The following is a 26,652-nucleotide window of genomic DNA, read 5'->3' as shown; positions in this document are numbered from 1 at the left end:
ACCAGAAGAATATAAGTGCCACTCATCTCTAGCCAACAATCTCTTTTCCCTGCCTTGGAAGGCATTTTATGTGTGCCGTTATTACAAGAGCTCAAGCATACTTGCAAAAAAGAAAGCATCTCTTTTTGGTAGAGGCACCAAGATGAATTTGTAAAGATGAAGAATTTTTTCTTCCTTAGCGCCTTTCAGACAAGATTTGGAAAATGTTTGTTAAAATATGTTTCAGTTATGCATCTCTGCTGATGCATTTAATTATTTTTTTCTCATAATTGGTTTTGTATTTCTGAGATTTTAAATATAGTACATTTTTCTTCCATTGGTAAGAAATCAAGAGTCTGGTAGTATCTTTTCCCACTATCAGATTTTATTAAAAAGGCATAAACTTTTGTGAGCTGCAATTCATTCCAGCAGGTGCACAGATTAGCTAGTCTCATCTGATGAAGTCAGCTACAGCTCACAGAAGTTAATGTCTTTTTAATGAAATCGATTATAGATGTTCCTCAATTTACAACCACAATTTAGCCCAACATTTCTGTTGCTAAGCAAGACAGTTAAGTTAATTTTGTCCCATTTTATGACTTTTCTTGCCACAGTTGCTAGGTGAATCATTGTAGTTATTAAATTAGTAACATGGTTGTTAAATGAATCTGGCTCCCCATTGACTTTGCTTGTCAAAAGGTTGCAAAAGGTGATCACATGACCCCATAATGCTCTACCAGCATAAATACATGCCAGTTGCCAAGTGGCCAAATGTTGATCAATGGTTGTAAGTGTGAAAAATGGTCATGAGTTACTATTTTCAGTGTCAATGTAATTCAAACAATTGGTAAACGAATGGTTGTAAGTCAAGGATTACCTGTAATCATAAAAGGTATTATCAGACTTCTGTTTATTTTTGCCATCAGAGAATAGCACAACTACAATATTTTCAATTGATAGGCTGATCTGTGATTAACGTTTAACATAGATAACATACTATTTATGGATTTATATATGGAATTTACATATACCCATCTCTCATAATCTGATGTTTATTAACAGTAATATTAACATTAATATCATACGTGCAAATATCTGATTTGAGTCACCAGTCCAAAAATAATTGCAAAGCACCATGATCAATCGGACACTCTTAATTACAAATTCTTTCTTTTAATTAAAAACTTGAGGGATAGATATTTTCCCTTGATAAAAATGATAAATAAAAGTTTATTTGAATGTTTGTTTTGGGCTCCTGTACATGTGTCCTGTGCCAGTAAGATAAATTAAGAGCCTTTTTAGAGCCCTGCTTTACAAAAGCCTGAACTTTTTATATAATGCGCTTTTGCCTCTTTCAGCATTGATGTAACTTCTTTTTGCTTTGGTCAAATGATTATAATGTTTCATAAATTGCCATGCAATATTTAGCTTTTATACAGTATGTATCTCTCTGGCTTTTCTATGTTGCAAAATATGCTAGTCTATTGATTATTCTGCTTGCTACCTTAACTGTTTATAGGTTTCTTTTCTGTTCCTATGTTTATATTTATTACACCACTTAAACTTTAGTTTGGGATTTTTTAAATACAAAAATCTTATTAGAAAGCAAACATGTTAAACATGTTAATTGTTCTCTCTTCCTTAGACTTTAACCCAGACCATTGAAAGCATACATTCTAAATTGCTCTAGGAGTTATAAATAATCTTTTGGAGCTGATTTTTTCAGATCTTCAAGGAAAAGATTTTCGTAATTGTTTGCACAGTTATAGAGAATACATCTTAATATTTTCCATTTTTGTACAGGAGAGCACAATCTTTTGCAAGACTAGGAAGGTATACACCTGCTAAGATTCTATAATTCTAATACTATAATTGCTTTTGAAGCTAAATAAAAATAAAAAGTCCTTACATATCAGTATCTATTGAAGTGAAAAAGCTGATGTTTGTATATATCTTGTATTGTTTCACTCGTTATTAAAACTTAATGGTGCATGTATGATTCCCAAACGTGTTTTGGCTCTTCTGATTATCCAGTTTCCTTTGCCTCAGTCCTGGGCAATGAAATTATTCAGGAGTGATTCCATAGTTTAAAAAAGGGTATTGAAATAAAAAGGGAAATGGTAGTGAAGTACTGATATTGTTAAGGAATTAGTTAACCCTATCTCATTCATGGGCTGAGAACAAGTTGAAGGCATTGTCGTGGAGACACAGCAGAACCAATATGTTTCCAGAGCTTGTTTGTGCTATTAAAGGGCAAAAGTGGAGAAAACCCCAAAGAGATAGTGAATCATATTGTTAGAAATTTAGTTAATAAAGACAATAGTGTTAGTATATAATATATTGGCCTTCCAGAAGGCCCTTAGCTTGGGATTCCATGATAGAGTGGAGCCTGTTAGTTGGCTATATGAAAGTTAATGGATTGCACCCTCTGTGTGTTTTCCTGCATTTTTTATTTATCGTCTTTTTATTTTAATTTATATTGATTGATTGAATGGTTTTTATGTATTCTTAATTGTTTCTATGTATGCTACCCAGAATTATTATGTGAGATAGGTGGCTCTATAGATGGAGTTAAATAAATAAATATTCATTTAAAGAAGCTACAACTGCATGCTTTATATGAAGCACATCCTTTCTTCAACTTTCTTCAGCTCAAGGGCCTTCTACAACTTCTTTTTTGTTTTATCGATCATATCAAAGTTTCTAGCTTGATCTTACCTTGTAGTTCTTCAAAAACTAACAGAATATTTTCCAATGCTTTTTTTAAAAAAATAGGCAGCCTGTTTCTATAGAACTCAGATCATTTGAATGCTAAGCTATCCGCTTTTCTTTGAAACTATTCATGTAATATGTTCTAGTATGATCAACTGTTTGCTTGACATTTTTAGGCTTATTTAGAAAATAAGAAAATTCCTTCTAAAAATACTGCCTTTTTGGACAACGTCAAACTTTCCACTGTTTTCTACATTTATTTTTATTCTTGTTCAAGGTCATGTGACCTTGAAGACTCCGCACTAATTCATCTGAAACCAAAAGAATAAAGCCACTGGTCCTTTCCTTCTGTGATGCTGGTTTTTTTCTTCTATTGGTTTTTCCTGGATGCAAACAGCTCTTTGCGCAATAGACACTGCTGCTGAATTATGCTAAGGAAGGGATCTTGGTAACTTTACCATTGAGCAGATCCTATCCTAGTCAGTTTCTTCTTAATTTTACAAACACATTAAAAAACAAAGATTCAAAAACTGTGCACTGATTTTTCCTGGCCTTTTGTATAAGCAATATGCACCCAATTCTTGCTTCAATCACTTCCTAGCCCCTAAGCCGGTGATGGTGAACCTATGGCACACATACCAGAGGTGGCACGCAGAGCCCTCTCTGCTGGCATCGTGCGATTGCCCCAGGTCAGATCTCCTTGGCGTTTCTTTCGTGAGTTTCTTTCTGTTTCCCTGCAAATGATGAAACAGAAGCTCATGAAAGAATAAGATCTTTCCTCTTGCTGCACTGCCAGTGTTGGGTGCCCTGCCTCTCTCTGGCTAGCTGGTCTTTGGGTCTCTGCTGCGAATGAGCGCATGTCTGTGCATGCACGTGCACGCACCCCTCTCAGTTTGGGCATGCGTGCGTGCAGTTTGGGCACTTGGTTCTCCATCACTAGGCCTAAGCTGAAGCATACCATACCTTCACTTTCCTCCCTCCCTCGTACGGAGGCTTCACAGCAACTTACAATGATGGATAAAGCTGTTTTGAAAGTTTTTGTTTGCAAAAGAGCTGCCATGCATTCTTTCAGCATAATGGCAACTGCAGAGATTTTGATAGAAATAGATGTTTTACACCAAGGCACTTTTTTCCTGTAACAGCTGCTCACAGGATTTACTGAAAACCTGGATGGCAGCAGGATGCTGGCAATTTATTTTCTTTCTGTATTTAGGTCAGCAACAGGGAGAATTGACTGGCTCATATTATTCCTTACCTATTCTCGTCATTTGGAGGCTGCAGAAATGAAGATGGTTAAAGGTAAACATCAGATGATTTGTGGAAGATTGAAAACTATACCAGTTGGAAATGTCCCAAAGTAGAAGACATTTTCAAATTAATTAAAATTCAATTCCATAAAGGCAAAGAGCTAACATTCTAAATTAGATGATAAGAAGTGAAAGTGTAGAGGGAAAATTTGTGAGGAGATAAAACTCTCACTCATCCCTTGATCTCTAGTCTCTCAAGTTAGTTCAGTTTTTGCGGCTGTTCCAACAATCTGGGGTCACTGAAAGAAACTCCAGAAATTACCTTTTCCGCATTCTCTTTTATTGATTGTGTCTTTTTAGAACCCTTACCATAAGATCTACCATAGTAATGCTAACTTACACGACAAACTGAATGTTGATGTATGCAAAAGGCAGGAATCCTGGAAGGGAAGTAATTATTTTGTTCTGTCCTGATGCCAATCCCTTTCATATAGAAGATACATTTGTTGTAAGAGCTGTTGCTCAGTAATAGAATAAGGAAGATTTACAAGGAAATGACAGTATTGTATCCCAAAAGAATAGAAAAAGTTGCACAGTCGAAATGAAACCTTCATCATTTTCATCATTTTTATTCCTAGTAGATTTTGCCATTCTCTCTTTGCTGCTGAAATGTTTAAATCCCCCCTAAATATCATTTCTTAAATGACTTTAATGATCTCATCTTTCTCATAAGAAACTCAGAGTGATAATGGTTTACGTTCCTAACAACTCCCTCAAATGGGGTGAGAAATAATAACCATCCGGATCAACTTAATGAGTTTGTTATTTATTTGACTTCGTCTCATTCTAGCACACTGTTTATTACTCCACACTAAGAGATACATTTCACAGAATGTTTGCAACAATATGTGTGAGAGACAATGAGAGAGAGAGAGGGGGGGGTGGGGAGGGGGGAGGGGGGAAGGGGGGGGAGAATGGGAGTTGTGAATAGCTTTCTCAGTATTATTTGGCAGTTCATTTGTTCATCCTCCTTTTTGTTCTTGGCAACTTCAGTCTTGGGACTCTTGCATCTGGATACATGAACAGTGCCTAGAGGAACAGAAGAGCCACTAAATGTCCTTTGAGTTTCTCTCCTGTTATTTATGTGAGCATCTGATAATCATTAATGCAAAAGGAAAAGAAATGGCTGTGACATAGGAGACCCTTGAGCCAAAAAAAGATACTGTACTCAGTTTGCAAGCTGATTGAAACACAATTGAAGGTGTTTTTTTTTCTTACACAGACAACTTTGTAGCAACAGCATGGGATACATATCTGTAACAATCTCAGCCATTTTTAAACACCCACCCACCCACACAATAAAATCTCCTAATGCAAAAAATCCCAAATCAGACTTGTTCTTGGAAAACGGGTTATGCTAACAAAATATAAGTTAGTGTCTTTTAATTTTAATGCTTTATTATTTGAATCTGGTTCTTCTGTTCTGATGAGAATTACCCAAGTAGAATAGTTTAAAACAATGCTTGAAATGAGTTTTATTCAGAAAGAAAGGGAAATACTGGGATAAAGATATTTTTAAAGCATGTTTTAAAGATATTCAGTCTGTTTAAAAAAAAACACAAATATTTGCACTGTCCTATTTAATAAAAAAATATTTTCTTTGTTTTCATTTGGTGGGGGTGGGGAGGGTGAATGCAAAGCACTCATTTTAGGCATAGTTCCCATATCCCAAATTACTACTTATTACTTTGCTTAAAAGGCATAATTAAAGAACCAAACAATATTCTAACTACTTGCTTTCAATCTGTGTTCTTATGTCAGTTAGTTCATAAATGGAAGTAGAGCTTTGAGGAGAATGTACAACTATAGCTGTGGGAGATGGAATCCTACTAAATGACTTAGTGTATTTGTAGCAGCTTGCAATGATGGTAAAATTAAGTACATCTGTAATGTGTGCATTGTTTCCAAGCAGTGAATGTCAGCCAGGCTAAAAAGTCTGCTATCCATATGGAACTTATATCATTTCTTCTCTCTGTCCTCAGAATAGTTTTGCCAAAATTGTAACTATAAAAAAGAGAAAAGTGTAGGCCTTTTTTCTCCTTTCTATACCGTAATTTTACCAAACACAGTTGGAATAAAACAGCTGGTGTTGAGAATAGGTCTCCCCAGAAATATAGTCAAGTTTTTCAGAAGTGAAACAAATTTAACATGCAATGCTACAGTGTTATATTCAGTATTTTTAGAATGTTGCTTAATGGGCTCAATGAAGTAGATATTGAAATTTCAGTTTTTAAAAGGTAGCTCAAAATATTTTTACAATATCCAGAACTATTCTCTCAGCATAGTTTACAGGTTTTTTAGATGTATCCAGTAAGTTTTTTTACAGTCATGTTATTTTTTTAATGGTGCAAGTATGTGTCAAAAGTGCATTTCTCAAAGATAAAAGATTTATACAATCCAACATCTATAATGATACTTAAATATTTACTTTATCTCAGGTTTGTCTAACCTGAGCCCATAGGCTGCATAAGGCTCTGGACAGCTAGTGCAGCCCTGCAAGATAATAAAAAACATATAACAAAGGAAACTTGTTATTTATATACATTAACTATATTATATATTTTATATGCGGCCCAAGATAATTCCACTTCAGTCAATGCCACCCAGGCAAACGAAATGGTTAGACATCTGTGCTGTAAATCTGTATACTACACAAGTCAAAAAGAGGGCTGTGAAAATATTTCCTACCCTCAAAATAATGCTACAGAGCACTTTACGCCAGAACAACTAAATATAAGAACAGTTTTTCCCCCGAATGCTATCACTCTACTAAACAAATAATTCCCTCAACACTGTCAAACTAGTTATTAAGTCTGCATTACTATTAATCTTCTCATCGTTCCTATCACCCATCTCCTCCCACTTATGACTGTATGATGGTAACCGTGTTGCTGGTATCCTTAAGATTTATATTGACTGTTTCCCTATGACTATCATTAAATGTTGTACCTTATGATTCTTGATGAATGTATCTTTTCGTTTATGTACACCGAGAGCATATGCACCAAGACAAATTCCTTATGTGTCTAATTACACTTGGCCAATAAAGAATTCTATTCTAAACTATTATTGCCTTATTGTTTACATAGCTCTTTAAATATATGTAATGCTTTGCAGAGTGCATGAAGTACATGATATATGCCCTTGGCAAATTATAATATAATGTGCCTCAGAGAAAAATAAAATAAATAAAAGTAAATAGAAAAGAAAAATGGAACTGCTTCAGCTAGATTAGTTAATAGCAATAGCAATAGCACTTAGACTTATATAGCGCTTCACAGTGCTTTACAGTCCTCTCTAAGAGGTTTACAGAGTCATCATATTGCCCCCAACAATCTGGGTCCTCATAAACCAGAAAAGCTTTACCAAAAGTTTAATTTTAAAAAGTGGAATTTGTGGGGGGGGGGAGTGATTGCATCTTGAAATTGTTTGAAAAATTGAAAAACAAAAGTGTTTTTGAGGAATTCTTCAGATATAAAATATAATACAACTAATATAATGTGCAAACATGTATCAATACTATGTAAAAAACCTCCCTTTTTATGATCCTGTAGTTCTTATTCGGGGTAGGAAGATTGGATGGAGATGAGTGTTTTACATTAAAAACAGAGAAATTCTTCAGAGTTTTCTTCAGGATCCTGGAGTAGGTAGAGCCAGTACATTATGCATTTGAGAATCAAAGCAAGAAGTAGTAAATAACTTGAGCGTCTGATATGAAAAGATATGGCTTTTCCCTTATTTGTTCCACAATCGAGATACAGGACTATAAATGTGAAGGAAAATGCCTATAGAGGTGTACTTGTAAAGAAAGATGAGAAGTTCAGTGTATATATGGGAAAGGAAGCTATAGGATTGCAGTGTCAAAATTTATGGATACACTGTAGCACGGCAGTTATCCTAATATAGAAATTCAATCAATTTCCAGAAAACTGGCATTACTCACTGTATAATGGTCTACTGTTCTAAGGTTTCTTTTAAAAAAAGAAGTATGGATGTGGAGGAATATGGTTGAGGTTGGTCAATATTTCTTAAAAAATGTAATGAATTAGAGCAGATTATAGCACTGTTTATACCCATTAAGAAATGGGTAATTAGAGCAGATTATAGAACCTTTCTGACAACCTTTGTTTGGTAAGAATACTTGCACCTTCTCAATAAAGAGTAGTTAAAGAGCCAGCTTGAGATAATGGTTAAAGCATCAGGAGACATTGAGTTCTAGTCCCACCTTAGACACAAAGCCCATTGGATGACCTTGGGCAAGTCACTTTCTCTTAGCCCTAGGAAAGAGATATTGGCAAATTACTTCTGAAAAACCTTGCCAAGAAAACTGCAGAACTTGTCCAGGGGGTCTTCAAGAATCAGACACAACTGAATAGAAGAAAAAATTAACACATGCTTTTTTCGCCCCACATCAAATACTAGAGTGGGTTTGTCTCTGCTTGTGTTAGATTTCTTTTCCACTGTTCTCAATCCCTTTGAAGTCAGACTTCCTTAAAACCATATCACAATTGAGATGGAAATAAAAGGCAATGATGCATTCTCATTGTCTTCTTCTAGGCTATTTTTCAACTTTCTAGTCCACACTATACACCTAGAATGCCTTGATCATCTTCCATTCAAAGTCCTATCCAGATCCAAAACTTTTTTTTAAAAAAAGATCATATTAGCCAGTGTTGCCTAGGAGATGCCACCTTCCGGTATCTTGACTGATACTGAAATAGGTTAGGTTAAAAGAAACAAAGAGCCAATCTTATGTGATATAGTGATGTAGATTTTCAAAATTAGGACAAGGATCATTTTGGACAAATTATTACCTAGTCTGTGAATGGGCAGATAGCCTTTGTTCGTCTTCAACTATTTCATACTGATTTACAAATTACTTTTAAGTGTAGTGTAATTTATTTGGATTTTGCTTAGCACAATTTGTTAATCCAGCTCTTTGTGGTCTGCAGATCTTATTTTTTGCAAATCATCCTTGAAACAGCTCATGCAGGTAATGATATGAACTTTACCTAGGCAGCTTTGGAGAAAATATGATAGGCACAGATATTAGAAATTCATAGAAAATAAATGGTATTTTTGTTTATTTGGTCCTTACTTCTGAAATTTCTAAGCCTATCACTCAGAAAACCTCCATAGGTCTCCAACTTGCTCACATGACCTAAATTAATCTTGCAAAATCCACAAATTATCTATTATTTGGAGGAATAACTCTTCAAAAAAATGTGATTTGGGTGGATATTTCTCTTCTCTCTGCTTAAAAAATTATAAAATCAAAGCTTTATTTATTGCTTTATGGTAAGTAGATGAAAACAATTGTCAGGCAGGGACACTTGAGACCAAAGGAGTGCTGTTATTTGGGTACTTAACAAGATTGTTGTTAAGATCTGTTACTTTTTACAAAACACATTTAACTGCCTTCCTCTTCATGCATATTCTGAAGGAAGAACCATCAAAGAGATTCAGTGAATACTCTGAGGTTTTTAAAATGCATTTAAACTTTTCAAGGTGATTTCAAAAGCCTTTAAGAAAGGAGAGTTTTTAGATACTCTTTTTCCTGCTAGGAGTATGTAAGAGGAAAATGAAAAATGTTTAATAACACACACAGACTTTATAGTCAGATCTTTAATACTGTAAAAATTCAGCAGCACTGCTTTACTCATTTTTTTTGTTAACAATAAATAAGGAAAGTGTATTGAAGTCTGAGAAGTGATTTTATGATGACAGTGATGAGGATTATACCATACAAGCACCTTACTAGGATTTATGCCCACAATTCTAATATTTAGATTACTGGTGCCATCTCAGTTTTGTACACAGTGGTTTTGATACTGCTTTCAGTCATGGGGCCAAAGATAATTTGCTACTGTCAGGGTGGAGTTGATAGTGGATTATATAGCTTTGAACAAAAGGCTTTTCATTTTGTTTTCTAGGGCTATAATTGTAACAAATTATTACTGCCAAAGAAGGAGAGAATTGGAAATGCTTCTTTGTTTCTTTCCATACTTAGGTGTGGGAAGAGCTTTTTATCATGTTGTTCTTTGCCTGAAAATAAGTTGCCTTAATGGAAAAGGCAAAAGGGAATAGTGTAATCGCCATTTCAATATAACTCTGTAGAAAACTTGCCTTTAGCCCGCCATCTCCCTTGCTTTATCTACCGACAACTATTTCCCATGCTGTGCACATTTTCCAAGCTTCATCCGGGATGATTATTGACGGTAATTCTTAAGCTCGGCTTCTTCGAGCAGTTAATCGCATGTTTTGATTATGCTATTCCGTCCTCTGTTACGGTCGATCCAACAGAGCTGAAAAAGCAGGATGGTTACTGTAAAATTTTACGAACGGGTGTGAGGCGTGAAAGAAAAGAAAAAAAACAACAACAGCTAAGCCGAATTCAGTACTGGTGGGATGTGTTTCTAGAGCGTGCGCAGCCGCTCTCCTTCAGTGCCTCCCTTTCCCCAAGGGATGGCTCTTTGTATCGGCAGCCGCATTTACACAGCGCGCGGCTGGAGGGAAATCGTAGAGGAAGCGAGGCGGGGGGGGGCCGCGCCAAGCCGAGTGGGTTCTACGTGCCAGATGTTAGCCCCGCCCCTTGCGCCTGTTTGGCTGCCTCCGTGTGGCCGCGCTCAAGCCCTCTGTGTGAATCGAGAAGATCTGATGAGTTAGCCGGTTGCTATGGTGAGGAGCTGGTCACGTGGCCTGGGTGCTGCTCCCGGCGATTTGACGTCACCGACCAGAAAGGAGGGGAAAGAAGACGGCGGCGAAGAGAGGCGGACAGAATCGGTAGTAAAGGGAAAAAAGCAGCAGCCCAGCCCGTCCCAGCCTCTCCTCGCCCAGGCACCCAGGTTTTTGGGCTGCTTGCTTTTGGGAGCGCTCCAATGCCTGGTCCTACTCAAGCGCTGTCCCCAAATGGAGAGAACAACAACGACATCATCCAGGATAACGGCACCATCATCCCTTTCAGGAAGCATACAGTGCGAGGGGAGCGTTCCTACAGGTAACCCGCTCTCTTTTCTCTCTCGCCGCCCTGTGTGCGAGTTCGGGCGTGCGCGCTGCGTGTGCGTCGTGGACACACACACTCTCACACACACACACGCATATCCTGACCCCTTGGAGAATTGCTGCAGTGTCGGGTGGAAAAAGAGCAGGGTTGCAGGACATTGCATAATAAAACCAGCGGGGCACCGAAGCCTAATCTAGCGTGTCTCCTCTTGTAGCGGGTAGCATGTTTAGCAGTTTTAATGAGTTCCTTGCATTGTCTCGGTGAAAAACCTCTTGTGAATATTCTTTCCGTCTTACAGAGGCGCTTTCCCTGTCTTTATTTTCCAGCTCCCCCTCCTATTTTCTTTCTTTTTTCTTTTTATTTGCATGGCGAAAATAGGATTCGGATTCTGGAGCGAGTGCATTTTTGGGTTTAGGTATACAAACACACAAGCAAAGGGGTGTAGTATGAATGCTGGTGTTTTTCTTCATATTCATTTGTAAAGCAGGCATTTGGAAAATCGCAGAAGAGGAGGCTGGGAGAGAAGAAAGAAGCAGGCTTATATAATGGTGCACTGCCTTGGTGTGCAGGAGGGAAAATGGAATCCTCTAGATTAAGCTGCAGTCTGTGTGATGTTAAATCACCAGATTGATGGAGCTTTGTAAGAAATGCAACCCCCTGATTGGTGGAAGCTTGACAGTAGAGGTCAGAGTGTCAGGAATACATTAAAAATCCTCTTAATACCGGGTTTGGAAACTAGGTGGACTGTACAGTAGCTGCTAAAGGAATAGGGGACACTAAGGATATACATTGACATTCCTGTCTTTTTTTAAATGTATATACTATTATTATGTTTCTTGCTTTGATAGAGGCTGTTGTCTGTTGTTCTTATCCATAGTTATAAAACATCTTTAATAATAGCTTGGCATGTACCTTTGGTAAGAAGGTTCCCTCTTTCTGCCCCTCCCCCTAGACATATTAGCATATCTGGCATGTTCCCCTAGATAGAGTCATTAAGATTGCTTCCATTTTCAGTAAGGATAAAAGTGCAGCCGAGAATGAGCCTCATGTTTGAGGCTTTCTTATCCCTGCATTCTGAAAAGGTAAGACTGATTGAATAATACAACTGGATGCATCAATATCTTTATGTTTCTTCCCCACAAGCTACAGTCTATCACTTTCTCTTTTTAAGAGTATGATGCTCTGGAGCAAGCTTCTGAAAATGAAAATTTGTTAACATGTTTGACAACACTGTGAAATGTAAAATCAGAAAAAAATAAAAGTGATCAATTGAGTATATGAACAGTACTTTAAAGCAGTATTGCTGCATGCCATTAGCTTAGCTAAAGCCAATCTAACTGTAGGTTCCTATTTTGTTTATGAATGATGGAAGTCACAAAAATGTTTTAAAATATAACACACTGGATTATTTGTGAAATCCAAGTTCTTTTTCTTATATTTGTTAACATCCATTCAGTCTGGACTAATATGAAAAGCACTAATTGCTTAAGCTTTTCCCTTGTGTTTTATATATAGCATCTGTTAGGTGTGGCACTAATTGGACCTTGAAAATATGGAATAATTCCTGAAATTTTGGATTATTTTTGTTTAAGTCTTATTAAGAAGTTAGAATCTTATTTCTTATCTTCATTCATTCCACTATGTAGATTTCTGTTGGAAATTTTATTTGATAAACCTTTTATTGAAAAACTGATCTGTCTAATGGTAATCTCATTAAGAACAGAGTATTTCATGTTTGTTGATAAACTGTCAGAGATCTCATTGAAGATATCAGTCTTAGTACTGTGACATTACTACTGAAAATAATGTATTTACTTGATCAACAGTATACACTGATTTTTTTCTTTAAAGAAAAAGCTTCTTTGCTTAGAAGAAAATTTTATGTTGCAAAAGTTTAGGCTACTGCAAAAATGTAACACATTATTTGGGTATAACTGCAAATATATTTCAAAGGAACATGGAAATGCTTGGTTCAGATTAGGTAATAGGCTTTTGTTTTATTTCTTCCCTCCTCCAACATATTTTAAAGTTTTTTGAAATAAATATGGTACAGAAGCAAAATGTCCCTGCAGCACTCTAATTGCTACTACTTGATGGATGTTGTGTTTTATTTCCGACATGTGCTAACTATATGATTACAGATAACCCATTCTACATATTTTCCTCCTCAGTGGAGAAATATGAACAAGCCAAAAATACCAAAATATAAATTTATGAATAATCCACAGACTGGCAACTGAAAGCCAAATATTATTTAGTTCATATTTCACCACGGTGCATTCTTAACAGCCACCATGAAATTGTAATTGTTTCAGTTGACCTGATCCTCTAAAGTATGCCAAGATCAACTGAAATGAAGCCTCTGTATGAAAATAAGCTGATATTTGAACACTTTCTGATCCATAAAAATGCCAACTATATGATTTCATGTATATGTAGTTCCAGAAAAAAAAACAATCTTAAAATGTAAGTTGTGTAATTATGGTGCCACTCTGGCAATGATCTTATATTATTTTCATAGCATACTTACACAAACATAATTTCCATTACATACAGTAGTCTTACTCCCAGCTGCATCTCCATAGTGTTGTGGTTAATATATTCTATTCTACTTGAATTAGATTGACAAAAACATAACACACTTTAAAATAAAGATTAGAATTTTCTCAAATCATTTCCTCAATTTTTGAGTGCAAAGACAAAAATTGATTGAGTCCTAAAACTGAAATCATATAAGCTTCCAAATCAGAGATGTACAAATTGTGTTCTTAGGGCCTCCTAAAAACAACAAAACAACAACAACAACAAACAGCAGGCGCTACAAAAGTTGCCACAGAATTGGAATTTTAATATTCCACTTTGGGAAATGTGTGAGAAATAATCATATTAACTTTGTATTGAATTTAAATTTAAAATTACATTTGGTCCCACCCAGCTTTTTATTTTCATTCTGTCACATGTAGCAGTGTTTTTCCTTATGCAACACTTAAAAGACCAATTGGCCCTGAGCCTCACAAAAGTTGTTCATTTCTGCACTCTTCTGGATGCAAAGTAGGATGCAAGCTGTAGATTTGCATGCTTGTTTCTTTGATTTTGAGTGAGGTTTCTGTTTCCTGCTTAGCTTTATTTCTAGGTTGCTATTATGCCTTATAGGCTGAAATGTGGTTAGTAAATGTACTTTACACATGAAACTTCCTTGGTTTTCTAATGTTGTAAAAACCCTTTAAAATGTTCTTCAGAGTTCTTAGGAGTGGCTACTTTGGAAGCTGTTCCCGGTTATCTCTGCTCATGCACAACAGTTTTGCTTTGCTGGGAAAAAATACTGATCAGGAAATTGAGAGGAATGCTGCACAAAATGGGGAAGTGCGGAAGTGTAAATTGTTGGGTCACTTCCACTGAAAATATTGTTTGAATTAAGACTATCTTACTTTTTATTAACCTGAATTCTTAATTGAATACAAACATCCTCAGGACTTTCCAGAGAATTTGCCAGCATTCTCTTCTTGGTATTAAAACTGAGAACTGGTATCTGTCTCTTTTTGTACTGCATTTTGAAATATAAATAAATCAACTTCTGTTAGCATAATTTTTAAAAATAGATGCTAGCATTTAGATTGCAGAATTTCATTTTCCCAGATGTAATTTTAAGATGAAGTTCTTTGGTTAATTGGGGACCTACTCTTTAATGTATACAATTTCTAATTTGGAGAGAGTTAATAAAGCATACCCACTTGAAAAGCCTCCAGTAGACTAGACCAAGGGTCTGCAAACTTGGCTCTTTTAAGACTTGTGGACTTCAACTCCCAGAGTTCCTCAGCCAGCAAAGTGAGATTTGAACACATACTAATTGTCTCAACAGATATTTTTTTAAAAATCTTTTTTGTTATTCTTACAAAAAAAATTTAATATGTGGCCTTTAAATTAATATATTTTCTACTGCCAATTTCCATTAAGAGATGGCCAACAAAATTCTCCACAAGCCGTTATGTATTATTATAATTGTATTGCATTACATAGGAAAGCAATGCAACCAACATATTAACTGTACAAATAAATGAACTTTGAGACAGCCATTATATAAATTTCTTAATTGCAGATCTGTGATACTGTACTTTCCTCTGAAAATGTGGAGTTAATATCAGATAAATAATAGAGAAGGACCCCTTTCTCTATTTACAATTGATTACAATTAGGCCTGGAATTTTGGTTTAATTCATTGGAGTCATTTAGTGAGGTGCCTATGTGTCCGCCTCATTCAACAACCACAAACCCAGCCCACATAGTAGTGGTTACTGCTGTGAAAAAGCTGCCTGCTGAAAGAGGGCAGGCAGCTCTCCTCCATGCACAGAAGGGAAATCCTGTGCTGTACTGGAAAAACAAAGATTGGATCCCAAAGAGCCAAGCTTCATTTCTCCAGTCTACCACAAACCTTCCCCTCTCCTCCATGTGTGAAAGGGAACTGGCAGACTGGGCCAGAGAAAGGAAGCTTGGATACTGAAGATCTGAATTGCCTTTTCCTGGGCCAGCAAGATGATTCCCCTCCCCTCATTGTGCAAAAGAAAATTGCTGTGCTGGACTGGTGAAAGTAAGCACTTGCCTTCCGTGTGCTAGCTTTTCTACCCTTCTTGGCATTCTGGCTAGAAAGCTAGCAAATGCAATTTTTCTGAACAGTAAGTACAAAGGTCTTTTCCAGTGATGCTGACTTTCTGAGGAAGCCAGTAGAGAAGATTGCAAATGGTGATTACATGATCGCAGGACACTTGGCAACCAGTCATAAGGTTGCCAACTGCCTGAAATACAATCATGTGACCTCCAGGGTGGTGGAGCAGTAACTTCAGAGATGGGCCATAAGTAATCTTTCCTCTTGTAATTTTGAACAGTCATTAGGTGATTGATAATAAATTGATGACTATCTATATGAAATTCTTCAATCCTTCTAAATGTCTTGGACTCCTTTAAATTCTGAAAAAGCTTTAACTTTTTACAGAACTGACTAGAGAATTTCAGCTTTTGAATTTAACATTTTATGAAGTACATTCTACATATGGTAGTAATAGTAATATAAGTACACATTCAGCCTTGTAGTCAGATGTCTAAACCTTTGGGGATATGTATCTTAAGTAGTATTTCTTCAGTAGCAATGGTCATGTACATTTCTTTGATTCTTAATAGGAAATCCAGGGGATTTTCTTACATTCCTTCTCTTCCTTTTTTTTTCTTTTACAAGTAGAAAAAGTTTTCCAACTCATTTTTTTTTCATTAACATGCAAATGTACTACTTTTTAGTTAGAAATAAAATCTCTTGCATGATTAAACCAAGATAGAATGGAGTAGGAATGTAGCTTTTAGTTTTAGCTACAATATTTCTTCTTCTAACTGATTAATATTTTTATTGATGTTCTTTAATGTTTATGATTGAGCTGGATGCTTTAATGCCTGTATTCAGTTGTTTCAAGAATAAAAATTCCAGTTCTGTGAATATTGCTCCAGAGATGTAAATTTTGCTCAAACAATGTAGGCAGAGTATTTCAAATAATTATATAAGTTATTATTTTTCATTTAAAAAATCCCTACAAGTATATCCTGGTGTTTCATGTGAAAAATGACATTTTGTAGGAAATTGTGGGATATTTTTTAGTCTATTTGAAATATTATTCTTCTGGTAACCTTAAAACATTGCCTGAGTATTTTCTGCTTTCCTGGTCCCAGTTTTGTTGAGAATTTGAAAAGAAATTCTTCAGCATGTTTAAGCATATATTTTATAGCAGTGATGGAAAACCTTTTTGCCGTCTCGTGCCAAAAGCAGGGGGAGCACAAGGGGTTCGTGTGCGCACATGCCCACACCCATAATGTGATGCACCCCCATGCGCCCACCCCCTGTGCATGTGACCCCTATGCATGTGCACACTCTCCCTGCACTGTCCTGCATATGTGCATGCCCCCGTGCATACATGCACAACTCCCCCACCCCATTTTGGGCCTAACAGGCCTCACTGAAACCTCCGGAGGCTGGAAATGGTCCATTTCCAGACTTCTGGTAGGCCTGTTAGGCCCATTTTTCAGCCTCCTCAGGCTCCAAAAGGAGCCTCCCTCGGCCTCTGAACTTCCGGAAAACCCGTTTTTTGCCCTCTCCGTGTGAGCCCTGTACTTACCTGGCATTCAAAATGGGCTGTGAGGGGAGGGGTGCGTAGGCAGGGCCAGCTGAAAATCAGCTGTCTGGCGCACGGGCATGCACGGTGGAGGTGACCTAGGGCAACAACTCGCGTGCCCTCAGAGATGGCTCCACATGCCACCTGTGGCATGTGTGCCATAGGTTCACCATCATGGTTTTATAGCATCTTAGTCTTGTTTGAAATTTGCATATAAACTTTATATTCTAAAGACGAGCAGCTGCTTGCTAGCTTACAGTAATCTTTGATAAAAAGAAGCAATGACGGCTTGGGGTTGTTCAAAAATAAGAGAGATTTGGTAGCATCTCAGACTAAAAGATCTATTATGATGTACCTTGGAATCCAGTTTATTAAAAGTTAAAAAAGTTATCTTGACTTGGCAGGTATTAGTTTTAATTGGACTTTTTAAGCAATGAAGTTGGAGAAAAATGAAATGTAACATAACACAGACTTGGAGTCTCTGAAAAAAAAGTAGGATATAGTATAGTTTTTGAATGGAAAAAGAAGTTATTGTTTTATTCCTTTCAGTGCTCAGAAGTTGTAACAAAACTTAAACTAAACTAGTTTTGTTATCTTCAAAGCTACCTTTAAAATGCCAATTTGTCCATAGCCTGAGGTTCTAAAAACAGATAATGTAAGTTCTTCATTTCACAGAAACCCCCATTGTTTGAAGAAAATATATTGGTGCATTAGAAACATTCCCAGTTTTTTTTAATGAGATAATTAATGATGCAATTATTCTCCATGAATGAGCTCTCTATATAGAAGTGGAAGTGTGTGTGTGTGTGTGTGTACGTGTGTGAAATGTAACCCAAGGAGGGCAAGGCAGGGAAGAGAAGAGATCCACATGACATTTATTAATTGTGGATAAAATGGCAGTTCTGGGACTTAGAATCTTAACACAGTTGAAGGGAACAGATGGGCAGTGATGATTACTAAGTTGAATGAATCATACGGGGCAAAAAATAGTAAGTAGTCACTTGAAGTGTCCAGGCAAAAATCATAACTTCTGTAACTGAATTTAAGGTCCAGTAATAAACATGTGCTTGTGAATATAATTCTTTATGAGAATTATTTTCCCAAATTATATGATGCTGAACTTCATGCTCAGGAGCAAAGTTCATACCAATCTTGCTTTTCTAATGTAATCCCTTTCAGTTAATTTAAACTATACTTGTAGTCAGAAGTGGCAATAGCAGTTGCTATGAAAAATTTGTGGAGGATACCACATTAGGAAAGGTTGTTGATGCATTCTCATCAAGTGCAGGAATCTTGGGAGGAACCAATAAAGCCCACTTCCTGTCAGGAAACAGATTCATAAACAAAACTGATCTCCCCTTTCTTAGAGCTGAGTGATTCTCCCTGTTCTGGTTCTGCTCTCCCAGCTGAACTTCTTTTTTCCTGAGTTGAAAGTTGAGAGCAGATAGGTTGCTTTCCTTCCCACCCACCACCTTTCTTTGATCTGTACTTTTTCACTTCTTCCAATAGGATAAAAATATAGCATCCAGTATTTTTGTTTTGTTTTATTTTTGGTGCTTTATTTTTGGTTTCTAATGGGAATAGGTAGCCTCAATTTGGCACAAACTCAATTGTATGATCTGGGGCAGCAGGAGAGGCACCTAAATTAGCAAATGCCCAAACTAATCTGTCCTGCAATTCTTGCAATTTTGCAGTAGCCTAATTAAATGAACCTGAGTGATAACACTTGTGGAAGACTTAGTAGAATGTGTGCAGTTTTTTCTACTACAGATATGATCTATTGTCATAGTTGCAAGCTTCTTAACTACTGAAATGTAGAGCAGTCCAATTGAGTCTGCTTTAGAAATCTATAATATAACTATCTATCCTTTATTTCTGCAGCAAGAAACTCTTCACTTTTATCTTTTGAAATTGTACGGAATCTAAGAATGCTCTCCTTGTCTTGCCTGGACATGGATAGCCCAAACAATCAAAAGCCAAGCACTGCGACTAATTATTTTCTGTTTCTTTTGTCATAACAGGAAAAGTAATCAAATTCCTAAATGTCCCAATTGTCAGTATGAAATACTGTAAATCTTCCATAAGGGCTTGGGTTCTTCAGCCAATGGTAAAGTAGATGCTTATAATACTTTCTTTAAAAAAAACACTGCCTCTTTTACCAAGGTAAAGATTGCTTATTGCCAAAGCAAAATCAGCTAAGAAACATGAAAAAACATTAATGCCTATTTCTGCTTCCTAGATTTATAGACCAAAGGCAAATCTCCCATAACTTTCCAGTACTTGTTGCATTCTCCATCCTCCAATTTATAAATATTAATATATTGAATTTTTATGCTTTTATAATATAAACCACATATCATCACTTCAAATAATCAAGAAGCAAAAACCTAGGTCTTGGCCAGGTATGATTCCTGGAATTTGTAATTGCTTCTCTTTTCCTCTAAACATCAAATTTCCAACAAGGAACATCTGTACATAATTAAATAATTCAATGTACAGGTGGCTTTGTGGGTTACTTTATCATTTTGTGCAAAGAGGATTGGAAGTAAAAAAAAAAATGCACTCATTGACTGCAAAGCATTTCGAGGAAGATCCAAGAATAAGAACTAGTCTCTCCACACATTCCCATTAGAAATGTTATAAAATATAGTTACATCAGATAAAGTGATAGAAGTTACATTGTTCTGTCCTGGAAGCCATTGTTTTTCAGTCTCATTGAATTTAAAAGCCACATTCTATTAAATCAATTCTCTTTTCTCAGGACTTTTCATTCTGGGATTATGTACCGGTAGTTGTCTGACTATTTGCAAACTGAACAGGCCAAATGCATCTGGATAAATTTGCTTTGGCAATGATACATTATATCCTTACACTATGAAAGCAGAGAAGTCTGCTTTTAAAATTGGTATAGTGATCTGAACATTTTTTTTTCTGTAGAAATAAAAATGGTAATAGAGACAGTAGGTTCCAGTGCTAAATTCCTGGTTTTCTTTCTGAAATGAGTGGTGGGGGTTGTGGAATTTAATCCATTTCTTCTCACCTGTCTTCAAGTTTATTTTTTACTTTTGAAAAGGTTGCTTGGTTTAGTACTTCCAGCAGTTATAAAATGCCAACTTAAGAGGTCATGGTGTATTTTCAAATCCAGAGCTGTTGCTCTTCTAACAGTCCATTCTTTTCAAAAGTACTTAATGTGGAAAATTGATAGTTTTGAACAGTAGAATAACATTCCCTACCCATCATAATAAAACTGTTAGCGTTCCATTGGTATCATGTGGTTAGAAAGTGACTTAACTGGATTAAAACCCAGGGAATCACTAAATCTAACTTTCTTATCCTGAATAACAACATTCAGTATTGAAATTAAGAATGAATATCATCAACTTCAAAGTTCAACATTCTTGTTGCATTGCTGTTATGTTCCTCATGGCACAGTTGACTATTTGATTTTCAGTTTTTTCTCTTAACTGTCTTATTATGGGCTCTCCCTCTCCCAACTTTTATTTTTAGTGAATGACTTGATGTGTAAATGAAGATAAAAGGTATTTAGCTATTAACATTAGTATCTAAGAATAATTTCTCTCATTTTTCTCCCAGAACATCAGTCTGAATTGCTAATCCTATTGTCCCTTTTAGTACAATTAAATTTGATTTCAATATGTTTTTGAAAGCAAGGGAGGTCAACTATATGAAATTCCAAATTATTCTTATGTAGATAGGTTGTTGAAACAAATAACCCAAAAAATTGGTCAAATTGATATTGATCCTGATTATTTGTTTTCCAGAAGTATGTCATTGATGTTTCATTCTGTTAAACAAAATATATGAGATGACTTAGTACAAGAATATTCACCCCGGCCTTTGGAATAAATTATAATTACATTCATATTACGACTTGTTTCATTTGTTAAAACTGTCTTATCTTACACCAAATATAGGAGTTGCATAATTGCCAGACATATAAATTTCTACTGAATGAGAATATTTTCATTTTAAGATACATCTGTCTTTAAAAGCTTGACATATTTATCTTGTAAATACAATAAATGGAAGAAGTATCACTTCATCAGTTTAATGAGCTAGTGAACCAAAGGCAAGATTCAGTGATATGTGTTGCTTCTTTGCCTTAATACCTTTAGCCATTTCAGTGGGACAAAGAAGAAATCCCTGAAAAAGCATCTGAGAACATTTCAAGGGTTTCCAACTACTTACCAATCCAGTCTAAGGATTTATGCTTTTTTAAACTAGGTATCATTCTGCTCCTTTCTGCTATGCACCTTCCTTCTTTTAAAATAGAAAAATACACTCCCTACTGCAATGTAGGGGGTATGTTATTTTTGTTCTAGAAGTTACTTTATATAAAGGCTTTGCTTAAAGTTGTTTATGCCCTAGTCGTCTCCTTATTGGATTACTGAAATGCAATCTATGTGGAGTGGCTCTTGAAAAGTGTCTGGAAGCTTCTGCTGGAACAGAATGCAGCAGCATGGGCAATTATATGTGCCCTAGAACAGCACGTTACACCTCTGCTCGATGAACTGCATTGGTTGCCAGTTTGTTTCTGGGAACAGTTTATAATCTTGGTTTTAACCTTTAAAGGCCTTCATGGCGCAGGATTAGATTTGTCTGAGGGACTGCCTCTCCCTGATTACATTAGCCTGTCCCATTAGATCTGGTAAAGAAGGCATGCTGCATGTATCATCAGGTGGGGACCTACGTTTGGTGGGTCCCAGATCTGCAGTGGCATTTACCTTATGAAACATTTTCCCCTCCTCCCAAGGTTAGTTTAGTTCTATCCTTTTTCACATTCCAGAATTCCCTCATGTCCTGGTTAAGTTATCAGGCCTGTGGCTCCCAGGGAACCAGAGACATGTTTAGAGATAGCAATTTTTATCCCCTCTTTGCCTAGAGTTTGTATATTTGTTTTTATAGTATTTATCTTTTAATGTGGACTTTTTCCCTATTTCTTTGTATTTGTTATTTTAATACTTATTTGATATACGGCTCCAGAGACCTTTTTGTGAGATGGATGACTGTGCAAATACGATTAATTGCTTATTGTAACTCTTTCTATTATCAGTTTTTTCTACCTGATTAATAGCTTGCTTGGTAAATTTTTACATATTTTTTTAAACATGTAAGATGATTTAAATAAAAGCTTTAAAATAATATTTCAAAATGATGAAAAACTTTTAAAATTGGGATTTTAGTTGCTGTAATACTGTGTTTTTAGTCTTCTGTTGATATTAACATAACATAACATAACATCAGAGTTGGAAGGGACCTTGGAGGCTTTCTAGTCCAACCCCCTGCCCAGGCAGGAAACCCTACACCATCTCAGTCAGATGGTTATCCAACATTTTCTTAAAAATTTCCAGTGTTGGAGTATTCACAACTTCTGAAGGCAAGTCGTTCCACTTATTAATTGTTCTAACTGTCAGGAAATTTCTCCTTAGTTCTAAGTTGCTTCTTTCTTTGATCAGTTTCCACCCATTGCTTCTTGTTCTACCCTCAGGTGCTTTGGAGAACAGCCCGACTCCCTCTTCTTTGTGGCAGCCCCTGAGATATTGGAACACAGCTATCATGTCTCCCCTAGTCCTTCTTTTTGTTAAACTAGACATACCCAGTTCCTGCAACCGTTCTTCGTATGTTTTATCCTCCAGTCCCCTAATCATCTTTGTTGCTCTTCTCTGCACTCTTTCTAGAGTCTCAACATCTTTTTACATCGTGGCGACCAAAACTGGATGCAATATTCCAAGTGTGGCCTTACCAAGGCATTATAAAGTGGTACTAACACTTCACGTGATCTTGATTCTATCCTCTGTTTATGCAGCCCAGAACTGTGTTGGCTTTTTAACAGCTGCTGCACACTGCTGGCTCATATCTAAATGGTTATCCACTAGGACTCCAAGATCCCTCTCACAGGTACTACTATTGAGCAAGGTACCACATATACGGTACTGGTGCATTTTGTTTTTGGCCTAAATGTAGAACCTTACTTTTTCACTGTTGAATTTCTTTTTGTTAGATAGCGCCCAATGTTCAAGTCTGTCAAGATCTTTCTGTAACTTGAGCCTATCTTCTGGAGTGTTGGCTATTCCTGCCAGCTTGGTGTCATCTGCAAATTTGATGAGTTCCCCATCTATCCCTCGTCCAAGTCATTGATGAAGATGTTGAAGAGTACTGGGCCTAAAACAGAGCCTTGGGGTACTCCACTGCATACTTCCTCCATGTGGATGTAGTTCCGTTGAGGACTACACGTTGAGTGCGGTTGGTCAGCCAGTTGTGAATCCATCTGGTGGTGGTGCTGTCTAACCCACATTTTTCTACTTTATCTAGTAGTAGGTTATGGTCTACTTTATCAAATGCTTTACTGAAGTCCAAGTAAATTATATCAACAGCATTCCTCTGGTCTACTAATTTTGTTATTTTGTCAAAGAATGCGATAAGATTAGTCTGGCATGATCTGTTTTGACAAACCCATGTTGGCTTTTGGTTATTACTTTGTTTGCTTCTAGGTGTTCGGTGATTCGTTGCTTGATTATCTTTTCCAGAATCTTCCCGGTATTGAGGTCAGACTGATAGGTCTGTAGTTTCCTGGATCTGTTTTTTCCTTTTTGAAGATGGGAACTACATCAGCTCTTTTCCAGTCCTCTGGCAGCTCCCTGTGCTCCAGGATCTTTGAAAGATATAGTTCAGTGGTTCTGAGATCACGTCTGCCAGTTCCTTCAGAACCTTGGGGTGTAATCCATCCGGTCCTGGTGATTTGAACTCGTCTAGGGTAGACAGGTGTTCACTTACCATTTTCTTCCCTATTTTAACTTGTGTTTCTAATCTGTTTTTGTAGTGCTGTTTTGATAGGTTGGATTGTTTTTCCTTTTGTGTAAAGACAGATGCAAAATATGAGTTAAGTAGATCTGCTTTCTCCCTGTTGCTTGTCATCTTCTTGCCACTTTCTCCCAGCAATGGGCCAATTGTTTCCTTGACTTTTTTCTTGTTTTTAACATGTTGGAAGAAGCTTTTTTTGTTATTTTTTACTTTTGTCGCTAGCCTTCGTTCATTGTGAGCCTTAGCTTTCCTCACTTCATCTTTACAGCTCGGGCTATTTGCTGATATTCTGCCTTAGTTATTTGCCCCCTTTCCACTTTTTATATTTGTCCTTTTTGTCTTTCAATTTGTCAGATAGTTCTTTATGCATCCATGCTGGTTTCTTTTGAGATCTACTATTTTTCTTCTTCATTGGTATTGTGTTAGACTGTGCTTTTATAATCTCACTTTTCAAAATTTCCCAAGCTTCGTGAGTTGTTTTCCCCCTGAGGATTCTCATCCATTGAATCCTTCTCAAGCTCTCTCTGTTTATTGAAATTAGCTCTCTTAAAGTCCAAGACTCTAGTTTGACTTTGTTCTACTACTTGTATTTGCTTAATGTCGAATTCCAATATTGCGTGGTCACTTGCCCCCAAGGTTCCTGTAGCAAAAATATTCTTTTTGATATTTTTAAAATGAATGTTCAGATAAATTAAAAGTAGGGATATGTATGTATAAATAAATAAATACTCATTTCTTACCACAAAATAAGTAACAGGTGATTTTATATTATCTTAATTAATGTCATAGGCATCATTTTATAATAGAAAATACACTCCTCTGGTAAAATATAACTATCAGCTCCTAGTATATATTCCAGAAGAGTAAGTGATTATTCCCCAAGTTGGTCAAAATACTTGTGATATGTAGTTTAGTAAACTGATAATTTACTGCCAAGTATTGTCTTCTGTCAAACATAGAATACATTAAGTACATTTTGAATTTGGGAGATAAGGAGTTAATGGAGTGAAGAATTTTACAGGTTAAAATAGAGGAACTAATTTCCTTTCCCTGTACTGTACTATACAGAGTGCTGTTATGCTTCAATTAAAGGATATATCCAGTTCATATGAAAAGCTAAACCATAATATAATAATGATCTTTTAGCATAACATACATACTTTTCCATACTATTTACTGATATAAACAATGATTGTTTGACTGCCAATATTAAGCTATCCTGATAGATATACAGTTTCCAAATTAACAGATAACATAGTAAAGTTAGTTATTGAACAGTATTCATCCTAAAATGTAGTCCAACACATTTACAAACACTATACTGGGAATAGCTGTATATTGATACAAGTCAAGCTTCCAACTGTTGAGAAAGTAAACACTTTAAGTATATACTTCTAAGGACACAAAATCTGAGAGAAGTAGATTTATTGCAGAAAAGCTTTGAAGACGTGGAAGAATTCTAGTGACTACTTTGTTTCAAATACATACTCTATTTATAATTAAATCAATTTTAGATTCTTAGGACTTTCTTATACTCACGCAATGCAAAGGTCTCAAAGCTACCCTGTTTCAGATTGGGCTTTTGACCATATGAGAACTTGTTCTCATATTTCCATGGATGTGTTAATAATACATGGTCTTGTATATTTTGTACCATCACTGATGTTTTAGGAGAGAATTTAAGATAAGAATGACTTGAAGATTGTCTCTTGTCAAATAATGGGAGACCAGTCTTCATAAAAGTATGCAGTTTCTTTTTTCTTAATGGGAAAAGTCAGATAACAGTGAATCCCCAAAATGCATTGGACTTCAACTCCTTTAATTAATTATTTGTCATCTGTATTTGGATATTAATAATAGTGAGGTTTATAGGGGTTACAGATAAATAAACATGGCTTGAGATTGAAAAAAACTGAATTTGTAATGAATATATTTTGGAAATACTGGGTTTTTTTTCACTGTTACATGTATGTGTTGTATAGATATTGGATTCAGAATGGCAAATATTGTGGTATCAAACTTAACTATGCATATCTGATTTTGCAGTTGGGGAATGGCGGTCAACGTGTATTCTACCTCTATAACCCAAGAGACTATGAGCAGACATGACATCATTGCATGGGTGAATGACATAGTAGCTTTAAACTACACAAAAGTTGAACAACTGTGTTCAGGTAAGATATTTTTTTAATAAAAATTACATTTAGGTAATCATAGCAATGACCAAAACAGTTGCATTTTTTATTCTATTATTTATTCAGAACTGTATGGTAACTTTACTAAAATGTTGCTTTCTTAAAGAGATTCTTTATCTATTCAGAAAATAAATACCATAGAACTTTAGAGTAGATTAAAAATTATATTCTGTGCTGGCTTTCAAGCTTAAATTATTTTTTTCTGTTTGTAGTTGGTTGGCTAGCTACTTACTCATCATTAGTGTTAATTCAGGGTGACTCTTTATTTTCTTAATTGTTCTGGAAATACTTGCAGGTTGGAAGAAATTCATTGATTTGAGAGAGGAATATTTTAATAACTTTGGAACATTATATTCTTCCAGACCATACCAAATCTCTTCACATTGTGACATTCAAGATGGTCGAGCAATTTCTGGAAGTAGATCTTTGGAACCAAAAGTTGTTCACATTGTAGGTGATAGTCTGATTCTAAAGCAGGCCTGTTT

At 36.1% G+C, this 26,652-nt stretch overlaps 1 protein-coding gene and 1 long non-coding RNA gene across 9 annotated transcripts in view; one reads left to right on the top strand and one right to left on the bottom strand.

Moving 5' to 3' along the window:
- MAPRE2 (microtubule associated protein RP/EB family member 2) overlaps positions 1–26,652 on the top strand; it is a 69,921-nt gene that overhangs the window by 17,600 nt on the left and 25,669 nt on the right. For 3 of the 8 annotated variants that reach the window (XM_058175942.1, XM_058175944.1, XM_058175941.1), the window contains exon 3: positions 26,019–26,146. In XM_058175942.1, coding sequence (XP_058031925.1) covers positions 26,026–26,146 — 121 coding nt within the window. In that variant the 5' untranslated portion in view covers positions 26,019–26,025. Of the gene's footprint in view, positions 1–3,904; positions 3,991–10,717; positions 10,996–11,725; positions 12,084–26,018; positions 26,147–26,652 lie in introns of those variants that run through there. The other 5 variants (XM_058175943.1, XM_058175945.1, XM_058175939.1 and 2 more) reach the window with 4 other exon arrangements.
- LOC131194670 (uncharacterized) overlaps positions 4,933–26,652 on the bottom strand; it is a 63,324-nt gene continuing 41,604 nt past the window's right edge. The window contains exon 4 of the long non-coding RNA XR_009154266.1: positions 4,933–5,027. This is a non-coding gene — a long non-coding RNA (uncharacterized LOC131194670). The remainder of the gene's footprint in view (positions 5,028–26,652) is intronic.

Source organism: Ahaetulla prasina, chromosome 3, assembly GCF_028640845.1.
Source record: "Ahaetulla prasina isolate Xishuangbanna chromosome 3, ASM2864084v1, whole genome shotgun sequence".
Taxonomy (NCBI): Eukaryota; Metazoa; Chordata; class Lepidosauria; order Squamata; family Colubridae; genus Ahaetulla; species Ahaetulla prasina.
The sequence above is the reverse complement of the archived record's forward strand: the minus strand, read 5'-3'. Positions and strand labels throughout refer to the sequence as shown.